Source organism: Pteropus alecto, unplaced genomic scaffold (genome assembly GCF_000325575.1).
Source record: "Pteropus alecto unplaced genomic scaffold, ASM32557v1 scaffold8, whole genome shotgun sequence".
NCBI classification, from domain to species: Eukaryota; Metazoa; Chordata; class Mammalia; order Chiroptera; family Pteropodidae; genus Pteropus; species Pteropus alecto.
Window position 1 is genome coordinate 5,865,054 of NW_006494609.1, and position 17,578 is coordinate 5,882,631.

The 17,578-nt window shown below is 40.6% G+C and overlaps 1 protein-coding gene across 3 annotated transcripts in view; it reads left to right on the forward strand.

The window, feature by feature from the left end:
* Window positions 1-17,578, forward strand: part of NRXN3 (neurexin 3) — a 1,437,186-nt gene that overhangs the window by 392,993 nt on the left and 1,026,615 nt on the right. For all 3 annotated transcript variants that reach the window (XR_003044103.1, XM_025042053.1, XM_006925492.1), the window contains one exon: window positions 14,780-15,081. Coding sequence is in view for 1 of the 3 variants with exons in the window: in XM_025042053.1 (XP_024897821.1) it covers window positions 14,780-15,081 (302 nt within the window). In the remaining 2 variants the exon portion in view is untranslated. The remainder of the gene's footprint in view (window positions 1-14,779; window positions 15,082-17,578) is intronic.

A 17,578-nucleotide genomic window follows, 5' to 3' on the forward strand; every position in this document is an offset into this window, starting at 1 on the left:
CGTTTGCTGAGTGGATGAATAAATGATTGAATGCATGAACGAGTAACTTAAAGTCTTCAAATAACACACAGTCAGTCGACTATTTATTTGGCTCTCACTAGTGCCAAGCACAATAAAGGTTGGGTACAACTAGGAGTTTTGGTAGGTTATGTCAGCCATGAAGGGCACATGATCAGGTTTTGTTGGTAGTTCTGCTGGCTCGCCATAGAAAAAGGAACTAAAATGATAATAACTAGAGCATAGCCATCTTGAAAGAGTCATCAAAGAGGGTTGCTGTTCAAATGAGCAATCATGGAGCCCCTAGAAGATCACACAGTGGGTCACAGCTCCTGATCTCAGGATGGTACCTTTTATACAAAACCAAATTCTTACTGCAGTAGCAGGGACAATGAAATTGAACTTAGACCCAAGTCCAGCTGCATTCTAAATTCTCTTATTATTATTGTTATTCCTTTAGACAGCCTTGAACCCTTGGATCTCAGCTGACCCCTTTGATAACTACAGATAATAAACCTAAATAGGTTGTTCTGAAGATTATATTAAATATTATCTACATAATGCTAAACCAGAGCTAAGGCCCCCGTCAAACAATAAGCTTCAAAACTGTTAGTTGGCATCCTCACCACCATCATCACCATCACCCCTGTCTCAGGGACAGGGGGCATTTCCTGGCATGTAAAGCAGTGATAGTAATGCCTGCTCCCTAAGGTCACTGTATGATTGAAAATGCAGCCTTTGAGCTGGGCACCCAGTAGACGGATAGTACATGCTACCTTCTTTCCTTCTCCTTTCTTCTGTGATGTCTTCTCACTTTTCTACCTCAGTTGAGGGCAGTGTAAAGTGGCCCAGTGTCATTGGGGGTGCTCAAAAGGCCCCCGCAGATAGGTAGTCTTGGCTGGTAGCAGAGTGGGTAGTGGAGTACTGGGGAGGGGAAGGAAGAATGAGCAGCACTCTGGGACAAATGACAGGCCTTTTCCTGCCAAACCTGAGTGTACCAGAGGCTGCGATTCTGAAGCTTTTGGAAAGTTTCTGCCTGTTTCTGAAATTATCCCAGTAATTCCTGAGGGAACACTACTATTTGCATAAATCATTCCATACAACTTAATTAGTTACTTATAATACAGAAGACACTTATGATCTCACATTCAAACATTTGGAAAGCAAAAGCGGTTTATTCGTGGTGGTGTATGGTGATGATTGATGATGAGCTAGTTGGCTCTGAGACACCACAATGTCTCAGAGAGCCTTCTGAATCCTCAAAGGGACTCAGGTTATTCTTAAGATGACTTTTAAAGTTCTTAAAAAGTCATATAGACCATAGCAATGAAGACATTACTTATATTGTTAATGTGGTTATTTGTTCAAAAACCAGAATGTCAAGTTCGAAATGGTAGAAACTCACAGCTGACGAAAGGATCCAAATAATCAAGCCCCTTTCTTTGGCAGTGATTTTAGGTAATTGACAGTTCTTATTTGATCTGCTTTATTTTTTGCCTTCTGACATGTGACCCAGGTGGAATGACCAACCATTCTGATTTTCCAGGAATTGTTCCCATTTAAGTACAGAAAGTCCAACATCCTGGGAAACTTCTCAGTCCCAGGCAATATGGATAGTTAGTTACCCCTTTTTGAAGCACCTGACAAATGCCTTTTCAGGAAAGTGCCATGTTTTGGCCAACACCTAACTGACAACACACAAAGAAAGATTCTCTTGTTCAATGGGTCTTCAAACTTGGATTTTGTTGACAAGTAAAATTTTTACAGAGAAAGGAAGGAGCAAGATAGGATTGGTGACTATTTATTTTGCCAAATAATAACATTGTCAAATTTCATGTATCGTCATCATCATTTTACAAAAGATAGGACATTCTAAAACCAAAAAAGAATAAAGGAGTAGAATGAAACTTCCATGTTCCCAGTGTCTAGCACAGTATCTGGCATAGAGAAGGTCCTACATTAATATTTGTTGCATGAAATGAATACTGCATAAATTTAGCTTCTATTCAAAGACATACTATAGTGTCCTTTTTTTCCTAATTTAAACCATGGCTTGGTACAAACTTTATCTGAGACCATTGTTTGGGAACCAATGGTTGAATCCAAGTCTGTGTGGACCATAGGATTTTTTGGTGGGAATTTTTTATCGTAAATTGTGATAATGGCATTCTGATGTCTACCTCAGTTAGAGATTCATTTTAGTTGGTGTAGTCAATCTCTCATGATATAATAGCTCCTGAAGAGAAATAAGACTAAGTTTCTGGCCGTTTAAATCAGAGAATGAAATTCGGTCAACTTCCTTTTAGAGTTCAGTGGCTACCATAAGGAGATGCATCTTTCCTGATATCTACATGGATGGATTTCACCACATCTGGCAGGAATGAGTCAGCAGTCCTCCTTATTTTCTTAAGTCTTAGACAGTGTCTTTATATGCTATAAGTCTCCTTACTTGTCTTTATTCTAATTCATTCAGCTACAGAGTGTGGTCAGAAAGCTTGACCAACTGGTGATGAGTACAGATACCACAGGTCCTCTAGATCTGGGATCTACTCTGCAGTGTCTTCCTTCCATAGTTGGAATTTCCAAATCACTCACTCTTTTATCATAACCCATGGGTAAAAAAAGTCATTGATAAATTTTACTTAGTATTTATTTTATTGATATCATAGGAAATGTAAATATACATCATGAATGACTCTATATGCTATAAAAAGTCAATTTGAGTCTCTGTTTCAGAGAGTCTTATAATCTCAGTTTTATGTGCTCTTCTTAATAATAAGTCAACTAACTTTCTTCTCTTCTGCAAGCCCTGAGCGTATTTCTGACTGTAACTTCTGGTGTAATAACCCAGAGTCCAGCTGTTTGGCCCTGAAGCTTCAGCAAAATTGCTGGGCTAATGCAACATCTGTAAATGGTTTGTGAATCATTCTGACTTAGGAGGAGGGTTGCCATTTAGAGTCAATGCATCAGAAGTGGATTTCCTTATTCGTGCTCTCATAATTATTTATAAGCATTTATATATTTCCAGTTTTGCAAATGTACAGAATTCCCATAATTTTTCCTATTGTTCTTATGATCTATATTCGTATCCCAAAGAATGTGGTTAATTCATCTAAATGTTTGCTGAAAAATTAGCCTTGTGGGGCAGATAGTAGAGGTTCCTGTAAAAGTTGCAGAAGGGTGCTTTATAAAATTAGATGATATTATGTGACAGTGGTTTGGAACATGTGACATGCTATGTAACTTTTTTAAAAGAAACGAATAGCTCATCTCCCACAGGAATACTATTGGCAGAGGAGTTTGCAAAAGGTACCCAACCCTTAGTAGGAGGCATCATGATCTAGTGGAAAGCATATAGCATTTGAAGGTTGACCTTGGTTTGTATGTGGATCTGCTGCTTAGCTGTGATATTGTACAAGTGTGTCACCCCTTCTGAACCTGTTTTATCATCTGTAAAGTGGGGTTAGTAAAACTTTATTTCACAGGGCCCTTTGAGAGTTAAGTAAGAAACAAGCAAGAATTCCAATGAAAAAGCTCTCCTTTCAGATGACACATGAATACACAGATATGTTATCTCTATTAATAATACATTGGTTTTAAGTGTTTTGATCTCTTGTAACTTAAATCACCAAAACAGGTCTTGGTTAATTCCTGTCAAACAATGTGCATGTAAGTGTATGTTATATTCAGACTCTATATAGAAAAGCCTGGAGCATAATAGAGGTCCAATAAATGTGAATTTCCTGTTACATTATGACAACAACAAAATCTTCTACCTCTAGAAAAAACTCTGCTAATAGACTGAGATGAAGAAATGGTGAAAATGAAACAAACACTTTATTCCTATTTTGTGTGCACCATTAGTACTGTAATTGAATTTGCAGTCACTAAAGATTTTCTTATTTAGGCTTCTTAAATCAGGTCACTGATTTTTAAGTCTGTCTCTGTTGTAGAGAACTCTCCCTCCCACCTGCTTTTAACATATCCTATCCTCAACCACCCTTAGATTCAGATTCTTTCATTTAGTGACTTTAGACCCTGGCCGTTACGAGTCCCTTACTGAGAGCTCTGGGATGGGACAGTTTTAATTTTTATCACTATCAGCCCCCACATCCTCACTGCCATATTTATTTCCTGGGGAGGAAAAAGAAGTGCACACCAAGCTATAAAAGAAGACACAGTGCAGCTTTCTAGAATTTGTACCTCTGCATTGGCAAATTTCCCTGGTCTGTGTCTCTGAACAGAGTTTTAATCAGCTAGGCTCTAGTACTCAGCATTGAAAGCTTTGAGTACTGCAGAAATGGTAGATTAGCCGCATTTAACAAAATAGAAAGTTTTCATTGTGTCATAAAAAGCCTTATTGATCTTTCTCAGGCATCGACTCCAGGGCATTTTAACAAGCCATTCTGTCTAGACTTGCAGGCTAGAGCCCACAGTGCTAACACAGGAGGAACTGGGCCGCCAACTGCAGGGGGAGGCCAACGGGATGGGCACAGATTTAGGTTTCTCAGTGGGGATTTTCTTAAAGAATTATGTTGATTTTATTCTGCAAAAGAAATGGGTTGGGAGGCTTGCGCAGATGTCCCGTGACACACCTCAGATTCCAGCCTCGTTTGGCTCTCAGCATTTGCCGTGGGACTCTCACATGGTCTCAAGTGAAAGTGTCTTCTCCGTCCCTCAGCTTCCATCAGCATTTCTTCCTTTTGTCCTTTAGAAGCCGGGCTGAAGTCTCTGATGCTCAGGCACTGAGCAGTGGGTCCCCAGGGGTAGGGAAGGCAATGAGTGAGCAGGAGTCGTCACTGTCATCATTTTGACTGCATTTCTATTCATTTCCACAACTTTGTATTTAAAACATTCTGGGGCATATGGGAGATTTTGCAAAAGGTATGAAAAATGGCTGCTCAGAGCATATGATTGAGGAGTTGACATCTACATATAAAATAACCTAAGAATCATTCAATATTTATTGGACGGTTAGGTGTTTTATCAGAATTATCTATAGAGATAACTTTTTAAAGAAGTATGAACTATTTCAAATGTAAAAAAGTATAGACCCTATAATAGAGGATATTATAAACAAATGGTTTAGCCATCGCCCAGACTGAACAAATCTTAATGTTTGGCCGGTTCTGCTTGATATTCTTTTATAAAGACTTGGTCTTATTTGAATACCTCCCTGATTCCATTTTTTCTCTCCCTTCCCAGAAGTAAATGCTACCTTAAGTTGTTGGGTACATTTCCTCTATATGTTTTTCTATTCTTGTAACATATGACTAGAGCTGTAATATATAGTGATTAGTGATGTGTGTGCGTGCGTGCGTGTGTGGAGGTGAAGTTTCTTGGCCACTCGTAGTTTATATGCATTATTCTCTATATATACTGGGCAAAGTGAGGAAAATATTAGGTTAAAATCTTTAACACCCACACTTGCTGCTCATCAGCCAAACGAAGCGTGGCAGGCTCTAGATCGCCTTTGCTCTTTTAAGATCAGGAATCATTTGAGCTCCTGAAATACCTGTAGGCAGTTTCACATAACACCGATTTGTCTTGTTCTCTGGATGCTTAAAGGTGGATAGTTTCACAAGACAATTTAGATATAGACTTACTGAGGCAGGAGGTAGATTAGATCTTCTTCCACGGGTTTTTCTGATGTTATGGAGGATTCTTTACTTATTTTCTTCTTGGACAAAAGAGAGATTTTACAAAAATAAATATTTTAGAAGTCTGTATGGGTTTAAAAATCCATATTTATTGCTTCTAAATATCTAAAAATCTGTGACCCTTTCATGACTTTTCTGTTCCTTTCTGAACAGTATGTGTGGGTGCAGTGAGGATCTAATTTAGATTGCAATTAGGGTCAGTGTATGTGTCACTTACAAAAAATCATTTCAGATGACCTACTTCCTGCTCTAGAATCACTGTGGATATTTTCATTATTATTAGTTTTGTTTTTATCAAAATTACAGTCCTCTGCCCTCTCCTCTCCAGCTCTGTGTACCTAGTAATTTTTTTGCCCTCATCGATTCTGTAGAACATAGTCTCACAATCAGGCGTTTGATACTCCAGTACAATTGCCTTGGTTATTGTGTAACTTGATAAAAGAGGCAGTGTGGGGAACAAAACTAGTGTTGATTATCCTTTTTGAACTGGCCAAAGGTGAAAGGATATGTATTTGTGGATATGTGTATTTTCTCTGATTTTTTTTTTTTAATTGAAAAACTTCAATGCACAATCTAAAACTTATCTCCAGGAAGGTGACCCTGGTTAAATTCTTCACCATTCTAATCACCCGTATCCTCAGTGTAGCATCAAGAAACGTGTCTTCGTAAACACTGTGAAACAGTGATAGCATTAAAATTATTGATGTAATTGAAATACTTACTTATCATTGAGCCCATGTAGTTCTAGGTGTGTCTTTTTTCATCGTGATGAGAGTGAAAGCAATCCAAGGACTGGTTGTCTGAGGTGACAGCTGTAGGTAGTATCCTAGATCATCTGAGAAACAGACACAGGAGTTAGACCTAGGGGTCAGTTCTGTTGCTAGTAGAGCTGGGTTAGAGCATGTGAGTTTGATCAGCCATCAAGTCGGGCTTCCTTGCAATTTTCCTCCTGAAATAAATTCAGCCACTCAGCCATAGGCAGAACAGCCAGAAGACCACAGATCTTCTTCTGCAGAGGTAGGGTCTGCTCTGGTAGGTTTTAGTACATGGAAGAACCTAGAGGAACTTGCAATCCTTGCAGGAAGGGCAGATCTGAAGGAGAAAGGCAGGTCACACAGGAATAGTAAGTACCTAGTTAAGAAAAGTGGACCTATGGGTATCAGATTTTTACTGTATCACTGAGCAGATAAGTCACTTCTCCTGTCATTGGAGGAAGTGAATGAGAAAAGTAGAGAAGGTGGAAGTTTTACTCTAGAACTATTCCCTCTGGAGAGTGGGGAAGAAGTGTTCTCATGGAGTCATGGAGACAGGGAAATGGACTTCCCTCTGCAAGATGGAGTGCGCTGTTTGTGTTCAGTGCATGTTTGATTGACTGATCCACAATTAAAATGAGAAGCTGGTGGTGAAAGAAACATAATTACAGTTTGACTCATATGGGTTTGGTGGTTAATGGAAAACAATGTACAGCATATTGTATAAATTATTATAAGTGGGAAGGCAGACATATGCAGCACAATTGCCTCAGGCCATGGTTTCTTAGCAATATCCATTCTGCCTTGGAGATGGCTTCTGGAACCCTCTTCGCCTCTCAGGCCATATGTCTACCTACTGAGCCCTTGATACAACACCAACATAACCATGCCACTCACAAGCTGAGGTTCTCTGCTGGTTCTCCATTCCCGGTGCCTCAGAATATGACAAATGAGGCCATGGCCTGCATCATGAGCCTGCACACATGCCTGGTACTCCAGCCACGTTGAACTTCTCACCATCCCCTGAATACCCTGTGCTTTTCTAATGACCCTACCAGTGCATACTCTGTTTCTTCTAAAACCTCATCCCTCTCTTTGTATGGTGAACTCATTCTTCAAGACACAGTTTGTTTGACCTCCTACGTGGAGCCTTCCCTAACACCCAGGGTCAGTTATTTTTTTCTTCTGTGTGCCTATCTCACCTATTAAACATTTACTACAGTGTATTGCAATTACTTATTTATGTGTGCATTCTCAACAATAACAACAACAGCTAGCATGTCTATGGCCAGAAACTGGACCATGAACTTTATCTGATTCATGTCTCACAATGATTCTATGAAATATGTACATGGTCATTCTCATTTTGTAGATTAGGGTACTAAGGGTTAGAGAAGTTTAAGTAGTAAGCTACAGTTCCATGGAGTTAGGTAAGTTTCAGAGCTGGCTGTCAAACTCAGGCCTGTTTAATTCCAAGCTTTTATCATTACATTCCATGTCATCAGGCCTGTATGTAGTCCCACCACACTCTGAGTTACAGGATGGTGCCTGTAGTGATGTTTAATATGAGTCTACATCAGGGTCTGGCATGTAGTAGCCATTCATTTTTTTTTGGCTTTACAGTTTCTCTGGCAAAGAATAGGCTAATTATTCCTATTCAAGAGTTGCCATGCAATTTAAGTGCATTCAGCATTGGACACATCACCTGGTGCATAGTAGGCACCTGCACATACTTATTCCTTAAATGAATGAACAGAAAATTTAACTCATTGTAATGTAATCGAGAGCTCTGCGGTCTTCAGGATGCCATTAGCTTTCTAGTGATTTCAGTGAAGCATGATTTTCCAGGCCATTCTTTTGCGGACTGAGACAGCTTTTCTCGCCAGGGTACTGACTGTTTATTTTCCAAGTGACAACTTGATTTACTATTTTCCTTCTCATCACTTCCAAGGAGCATCTGTAGGCTAGTGAGTGACCCAGGCAGTGTGGAAAAGTCCATTTATTTCTTTGCTGATCTTCCTACAGAGAGTCTCTGAGGATGAGGGTTCGAAATGGCCTCAGGAGGTCAGAAATCTTATGTGTTTTCTTTTGTAGTTCAGGATTGCTCATAGTGACACAATCTGCTGATTGCTGGTACACTCTGCTTTTAAAATACCCGTATGATGGGATGTGGCAGGTAAAGGATTCATTGTTTATCCTAAGGGATGGCTCTGTAGTTTGGTCTATCCAAATGCTTGTTCAGCCCTAAAATATATTGCAAGGGAGATGGGACAGGAAGAACCAATGTACAGCCACTTGTGCAATCTTTTACCTTTCTTAATGGGTGTGTCCCTCCCCTAATTCTAGCAGGAAATGTCATTAGCTAATATACAATAGAATTCACTCCAGTAAAGGAATTTCTGTTTTTCCTTCATTTCTGCAAATATGTTCATCTCTCATCTCACAGCTCAACAGCTAACGTGAATATCTGCCCACATCTCGTAAGAGGCCCTTAGAGGTGGGAGTTCTTGTTCCAGATTTTGGATTCTTAGCATGTTCTTAGCATGTAAAGGAAACAGAATTGTGCAAGAACAAACTCACATTTGTTGTTTTAGCTCAAGGTTTCTTTCAGAATTGAGTGGAGATGCAGGCTCCCCGACCCCCCCAAAAAATAGGGCACCTGGAAATTGTGGATTTCTCTGAAAGTTTATTTCTGCTTTGCGTACCCCGCTGCCTTGGGCTCAGTGCTGCTTTCATCCTCATGAGGGTTTCTTTGTCTGGGAAGCAGTGGCCGGAAGAATCGGGTGACATGTCAGTTCACAACTTGACACCCTGACACCTCTCATTGCAGCTGCACTGATGGAGGAAGGGCAGTGCTGGGTTTTGTGGATCAGAGGAAGGGAGTGAGCGGGCCAGCCCCAAGGCCTAGGCTATCTCTTTGTCTGGCAGGGAGGGCAGCAGTAGCTCCAGTGTTTTCGTGCCTCATTAACTCCAGGGTGGACCTGGCCAGGATGGCCAGCCAGGGTTATCTTTGCATCAATGAAGACTAAAGTACCAGCTGCTGCACAGAGGCCGGTTGAAGGACAAAGGATTCAAAGATGAGAACAGTTTTGCCCTGGTCTCTGAGGCCATCCTCAGGGAACTGGCTCCCACTGCCTTTCTGGAGCACAGCAGGTGTTGTGCTCAGGGCCACTGGTTACAGCCACCCCAGGGGTGTTACCATTTTAATAGGCTCTTCCCAGTTGTGCCAAAAAACCCATTACTAAGGCTGTGCAATGGAGATGAAGAGTGTGAGCTCCTCAGATTGACGTTTTCCAACCTGCTACTAGAGAATCTTGGAATAGAGCCAGCTCTACTCACTGATCCCTGCTTGGGCTCCTGCTGCCTGAATGGCCTCTTCCCTGTCATTGTCTATGGCTTCTCCTTTTGACACACTGAACTTCATGCAGTTGCAGGACACCAAATATAGGGTCCTAGGCACATAGTCCTCTGAGAATTTGAGTTCCTGGCAAGGTGGTGGTGCCATGTAGTAGCAAAAGGTATGGCATCAGGGGCCTGAGAATCAGGGAATGAGAATCAGGGGACTGAGGTTTTGGAACTGGCCTAAGAGCTTCACAGTGCCTTGCATAACCTATCTGAACTCTGCTTCCATCTTTTTACATTGGCATAATCATAGCAAAGTAACCTCACAGAGTGTTGAGAGAATATAAATAACGGTTAACAAAGCGTTTGGAAGTATACGATATTTTAGAAACTGTGGACATCTGTTTCCAAATGGACCTAGGATTCTCCTTTACTTCTTTACTCAAATGTATTCTCATTTGAGCCCTTTTATGTAGCATGCTGTGTCCTTGTCCCTCAAAATTTTTCTCTGGCCCTTGGTTTTCTATGGCTGTGTTGGGATCTTAGGTATCCAAATGAGTTTCCTCCTGTGGTCTCTGGTTTGCTAGCATCTCTGCCTCTCGGTTCCTTTGGCTGTCTCTTCTAGGAACTTTTCGCTTCCATTCTTGCTTAGTGAAATGCAAACCTCACTTGAGAACTATATCACCATCCAGGTCAGACCAGTCCAAGGCACCCCCTGGAAAAGTAGTTCATATGTGTTCTCGTCTTTTCGCTCTCTGCCTTCAGTTATCTCTTTCTTCCAGTTTACTCTCAGTGCGATCTTTTAAAAATGTAAGTTGGACCCTCTATCCTCTCAGTAAATTTATGTAATCGTTCCTCATAACCTTCAGAATAAAGTCCAGATTTCTTGATCTCAAAGCCTAAGACGCCAAGGTATCAGGAGCCAAGGGTCCAATTAAACAGTGATATGCATTTCTCCACGCTTCTTAGATTGCATAATAAAAAATAATATATTGAACATTTTAATGCGTTTTGAAATTTCTCAGAGAAATAGAGTTATTATATACATCATTATTTGGGTGTTTTTTTTTGGGTGAGAGAATGGAAAATAGAATTGAGTAAATGCTTATTAATGCTATATATATATCAGTACTGGGATTAACAAGCCATTTGAAAAACCAGTGCTTTACATATCTTATACATCTGATTTAAAATTTTGAGTTGTACATATCTAGATTGCATCTAATGTTTAATCAATTGTACACTTACAAATAATGGGTAAATGATTTGTTGTCCTAGAGTCAAGTTCTGCTTCTCATGCAGTGAGAATAATATTTTTATTTTAACACTCATGCAATTGATTGCGAATTTTAGAGTGATATAATTTAAATGGATCTAAACAGTCCATTAGCCATGTCAGTGCCTACCCTCTTGCCAAGCTGTACTTTATGCTAAGCTGTTGTGTACTGTGTTACATAATCCCCTGCATTCATTTTCTCTACCTATTTAGCTTGAATGCGTGCAAGGTGACTGCATTGTCTCTTCAACCTCCTTCCTAGTGTACACACCAAGTATAGAAAACAGAATTTGAGCAGCGTTACCTTTTTTTTTAGTGGAGAGTGTAGAGAATTGAATGGGCTTGGAGATGTGGGTTTGTCACTGTTTGGTTTTATACCTTTATGTTCACTGTAAGCTAGTATGATTTTCAAGGTGATAAGAAAATAACTCGAGCCTTAGCTACTGGAAGGAAATTAAGACAGATTGGGATCTTAGTGGAAAAAGGTCATTTGTGAGAGTATAAAAAGGAACAGTGTCTTCAAGGTCCTCTTTTTCCATCGACGCCCCTTATTTGCTCTTCTGAAGACTGGATCATGCACTGCCCATGCCTCTCCTCCCCGTAGAAATCAGTAGGAAAGTATCCCATGAATTAAACATGATATGATAGTGCTTATCCATTATATGTTTCAGAGAGTAGCTTTCAGTTGTCTGTTGTTTGTTGACGAGTGGAGGGGGTACCTGGTATCTGCAGTGCTGTGCTCTTGGTGGCCTCCTCCAGTTCAGGGAAGAGAGAAACTGGGGAAATTCATCATTGTGTGCAGAGACTGGGAAGGTTGTGAACTGTTGCAGCAGTTTTTATTAGATACTTGCAAAAGAAGATATTTGGTTACTTTTGGTTAATTTGCATAAATATGCATGTGATTTACATAGACAGTTTTCCCTCACATTGGTTATATTTCTTGTTTATTTATTGTGATGATGTCATTGACATCATTGTCATTTACAATGATGTCATTTTCCTTCCACGGCCTTCTACATAAAGCAAGTTCTTGTGTTTTAAACACACCCGGATTCCAGGGGAGGAAGGAAAATATTTCTGTTGTTGAGGAAGCATGAGTTACACAGGGAGGGGAGAATAAGTTTCTGACTCCATTTATCCAAGATTTGGGATGGTTTGTAAGTCAAGGCACGATTCCATAGAATCATTCATGCCCTTTAAGAAGTAGAGAAGGAACCTGTGGTATATCCAGAGTGAAGGGCCAGGGAAAGGTGACTGGTATTTAGAGAAACGCCCAGAGGCGCTTTAGAAGTCCCAAATAACACTCATTGTTCTCTCAGGCAACTCTCTTATTCCTAGTCACAGGTTTCTTCCATAATCAAACAAAGGCATTATATCAGGCAATCTCCAAAATTCCTCATAGATCTAAAATATATTATTTTGACAGATCCCTTGGTCTAATTATAAGAAAAGTATTAAGTACCGTGTAGCACATTAATACCCTGGTGCCTTGCTGTTCTGTGACAAGCCCTCCCCCTCTAAAGGGTACTTGACGATTCAGCTGCTCTTTAGAGGCCTCCTTTCCTTGCTCATTTATCTCAGTTCAATAACTTAAATGTTTACAGAAGACACCCATTAATATACCACGTGGGTGCCAAGGACAGGCATAGGTGTTGGCTCTGTGCATATCTGTGTCTGTAGGCAAAGAGCTTAGTGGTCATAACTTTGTTTGATTTACCATCTTCTACTGTAGATCAGGTTCCCCTCCAGGGCTACTGGACAAAGGCTGCTTGTCCAGTTGCGTTTTAACAAAGCCATTTCTGTAGGAATGAGAGGAGCGATCATGACAATAGATAGGTCACCAGGGGGATCTATTTCAAACGTAAATGTTGTGTTAAATTTTTACTCTATGATTTTTTTGGCTATTTTTGGTAAAACATATCAGGCATAGGTTATGTGCTGAGTAGTACTTGCTTCTTGTAGTATGTGTATAAGAGACACTGTGGTTATTTATTATTTATTAAAGTGGATAGATCCCTTTTGCTTATACCAGTATGTGTGTGCAAACAGAAATGTGCGGGTAGACACATGTCATTGAGTCCCTCTAGTGGACTAGGACAAACTTATCTCTTCTTTACCTCTCTGGAGTGTGAAGTCGAGGTTCATGTTTTGATGATTTAAGGGTGCTATGATTAATTTAATGGTATGTAGTGGGTGGTCATCTCTCCACATTATAGGAGTGACTTCTTTACAGCTCTTACCTTATGGTGAGAAAATATTTGTTTCATTTTACTTAAGTGACTTACCAAGGACTGTGAGGATTTGAGTTGAGGCAGAATTGGTTTTGGTTAATAAGGCCGAAGTGTAGTTTTTGAAGGGAAAATAGAATTCTCTCAACCTTATTTTGTAGTTCCCTTGCCTTAGAAGGAAACTGAATATCTAACCTTGTATTATTGCCCATTAATGAGGCGCTTTTGCTAGCTCGTGACCAACCCTGGTATGAAGTAGGCCTCTCTAAGTGATGCTGCCTTACAAGAGGACGAATGGAAGTCCATATGCAGTGTGTCGAAATTATATATCACAGGAACAAATGATGAAATAAAATATATTCTATCATCTTGCCTTGACAAATAGACCTTTGAAACTACCTGGTAAGCCAGGTTCACATTTAGAATCTTTGGATTCCTCAGAGTTCTGCACTGGAAATGCTAGCACAGAGAGTCCCTCTGGTCCTCAGCCTGTGGCCTGTGCCTGTCCCCCTCCTCTTCCCGCCTTTAGCTCCATCCTATATCACAAAGGGTCTGTTATAAATGCACATGGATGCCCCAGGCCGCCAGGGCTGGCCCCCAGACCTTGAAGTGTGCACTTTGACAGCATGATTTTTCTTCAAAAAGTAGACTGAGGGAAGAGACCTGCACAAGCCCTGGAAACAGACTTGGGGCTCTTTGGGTAGGGAATTACAGGGTCCCAGTGTCTGGAGGAACACGGTCTTGAAAGAGAGTATCGCTCTAGTGGAATGCCATCTTGGCCTTGTGGACTCCTAGTTTTATGGGGAAAGGTAGTCTGACTAGAGCCATCTAAAACATGAGAGCCTCAGAGCAGAGGTCCCTTTAGTCTAAGGGAGGCACTGCTGTCTTGTCAAAGCATATCACCAAATTCCATTCTGTTCCCTTTTCCTCATCTACTTGATAACCTTCTCAGATACAGCCTTCTGTTTAATAATCCAGTCATGTTCCCCTGGGCTTAGGACTCTACCATGGAAACCAAAGTTAGCTGGGTTATTGATGGACAGAAATCAAAGCCAGATCTTTCAGGGTAATTGATTTTTAGTTTTTGGTCAATAAAAGTTACATAGAGCTAAAGAACCTTTTGTCAGAACAGTTAATTATCCATTCTAAACCAGCTCTTCTACAAGCGTTTAAAAGCCATCCTTGAAGCAAAAGCAATGTAAACCTCACTTTACCATTTCACATGAAATTTCCCTTCAGGATTTTTTTTTTGGAGAAAATCTGAAGAGAAGGCAGCAAGCTCTCCTGTACCATCGTGCTGGTCTTCTACCCTTGTATGTACATATAGCTTCTCTGCAGTTTCTTTCTCTGCTGGTTTCCATGGTGCTGAGATATAAGTCTTGTGGAAGATTTGGAGGGAGCATTGTGCTGGTGTCGGCCCACTGGCAGGGGCAGTACCCTGGGGGTGTGTCCTCCTTGGTGTTTGCAGAGATCTGACTCATGCATTAACTGCTTTCCTCTTGTTTTTTTTTTTTTCTCCTGCAGCTCGAGAGGAGAATGTGGCCACTTTCCGAGGCTCAGAGTACCTGTGCTACGACCTGTCTCAGAACCCAATCCAGAGCAGCAGTGATGAAATCACCCTGTCCTTTAAGACCTGGCAGCGGAATGGGCTCATCCTCCACACGGGCAAGTCGGCTGACTATGTCAACCTGGCTCTGAAGGATGGCGCGGTCTCCTTGGTCATTAACCTGGGGTCCGGGGCCTTCGAGGCCATCGTGGAGCCAGTGAATGGAAAATTCAACGACAACGCCTGGCACGATGTCAAAGTGACACGCAACCTCCGGCAGGTAATGCTGAGGGGAGAGAGTGCCCGGAGGCTCGTCTTAGGTAGCTGGGGCGGAAGTTTGGGTAGCAGTTGATGAATGAGGTGGAGATGGCTATAGATACAGGTTTGGATTCGTACAAGTCTTTCTCCGAGTCTGCAATTTCACAAGAAAAATTATTAAAAATATGCTTCTTCTCATACTTTAATTCTCCATTTGTGCTTGTTATTTAAGAAAACAGTTCAGTTGTATAGATAATAAAAGTTATAAGTACTTTCATTCTTTTTATTCTGCTTTCCTTTTTATCATTTTCTTAATTACATTTGAATCTCATATTATTGCTAAATTCAATTAGAGACAGTGTTTTGTTTCTACAGCTTGGTAGCTTTTCCTCATTCTTTCTTTGAATATATGTTTTCCTTTTTAATTAAGTTAGCCATTTCCATGTTGCTATAATTTTAATTCCCTCCAGTAAAAAAGTTTTCCTTTTTCTCTTTTTATTTACCACCCTTCGCCCAATTTTATTTTTTTCGGTTGTTATGTTAACCTCTAGCCTTGGAATGACTTAGCCGGAACCTTTCTGAATCCCTCTGTTTCTCTGTTCCTTGGTGTGGTGGTCCTCCTTTATTGCCCTTGTCTCTACCTCCCAGACTCTTCAGTTGATTGGGAGGCCTGGAAAGTGGAAGGACCCAAATAAAAAAAGTCAACTCCGGAGCAGCCTTTCCTGGTTCTGTCCCGGCTTGAGAACTCCCATCGCTTGCCGGTTCTAAGCAGGCGACTCTGTCAGGTGACGACACTCTCAGAAAGCCTTAGCCAAGTGAAGGTGTTTTCAGTTGCATAACTAATAATAATAATAATACCACCTCACCAGCCCACATCAGTTAAAAAAAAGCATTTCCTATAAAAGTAGGTCTGTGCCGAGACTGCCTTTTTTAGGTTGCTATTATCGTTTGGTTTTTCTTCTTATGAATTTGTCATTAAACCTAGTTGGACAGCATTCATCCTTTATTAATCAGAAGACATTATGCAAATTTCCAGAAAGTGCTTATCAAATTTTCTTCTGCAATACGATTGATTTAATGCCTTCTAATGTAAATATGAAAGCATAAGAACTGACAGGTGTTTGCATATGTTTTCTGTTTGATAAAATTGTAGCTCCTTAATAATGCTAAATAAGTGGAGAAGGCTCACACACATTGGAAGCACACAATATTCGAAGCATCTTTTTCCATGCTTACGTATGCCAAGAAAGCCACCTGGTTGGGAAATTCTCTTCTATCCGTGGTGAAGCCGCCAAATAACACAAGACTTAGAGTTCCCAGTCATTTTAATACACAAGGATTAGACATTTTGAGTCACTGTTCTTTCTGTGTTTTTTTCCTCCAAGGCCAAAGAACTCTATTGTTGATGTTTTCCTTCATCATCCTCCATCCATACTTACTCAGAAGAGACCTTCTCAACTGTCAAGAGAGCCCAAATCAAATTTCCATTTGCTAGCATATAAGGGGTTGATATGTTTGAGTAGCAGAGACCAGACCAAAAACTGAAATATGACCTTTTGCCAGTTTTGACTGGCAGGTACACAATAACATTCTTTAGGCATTAGGCAGTGGAGAGGAGAATTCTCATGGTACTAGAGAGCAGAATTGGGTTGTGGTTCTCAAAACCAATCTGTTTCTCTAACTCTCTCTCACCGTACATATTTCCCTGCCATTCTAGAAATGATTCCAACTGGCTAGATAAAAGCTCACTTTTATTTCTAATAAAAACACTTTTCTAAAATAGAATCAGGCTCCAGTTTATTCCTTTAAACTGAGAGGGGGGATAAACCAAACTGCAATTCGGATGTTGCTTGTGTTGTTTAATCAGAGCAAGGAAAAGATGGCAACCCTGAAGGGTTTCTTCTCCAGGTTCTAAGACCCAGCTCCTCTCTGTGCCCTTGGACAAGCCATTTAACCTTTCTACACCTCCATTTCCACTTATGAAACGGTGATTACAACCCATCCCAGCTGTGTGTGATGGCTAAATATGCAAAGTACCTTATGTTCCAGAAGGATTATGAGCTCATCTGTGGTCTGGGTGCTAGACTTGCTGTGACATGTACACGATTTACAGGCCGAGTATTTTGTCACAAAGGTGACTGTGTCTGTCTCTCACCAAGGATGCAGCTAAGCAGAGCTATCAGTTCTAGACAAGGCTACAGGATGTTGGGGCATTTCTTGGCAGAGGGAGTATGAATGTAAAGTGCACCTAAGATTGGACCTCGCTGGAACCCTGACTGAATTTTGCATCCAAATACAATTTATTGAAAGGAGGAAATCTCAGAAAAGCAGAGTTGATTTTGTAAATGTAAACTTTTCAATGCTGAATCATCTAATATTTTGCCCACTAAAAATAAATTTATAGCATCTTTTTGAGTTCCTCAGGATGCATTCAAAGGTGTGGGAAGCCCTATTTCTGTTAAACTATAAATTGCTTCATAAATATTTGATAACAAGCTTATGGCATTGTCCTCTTTTTT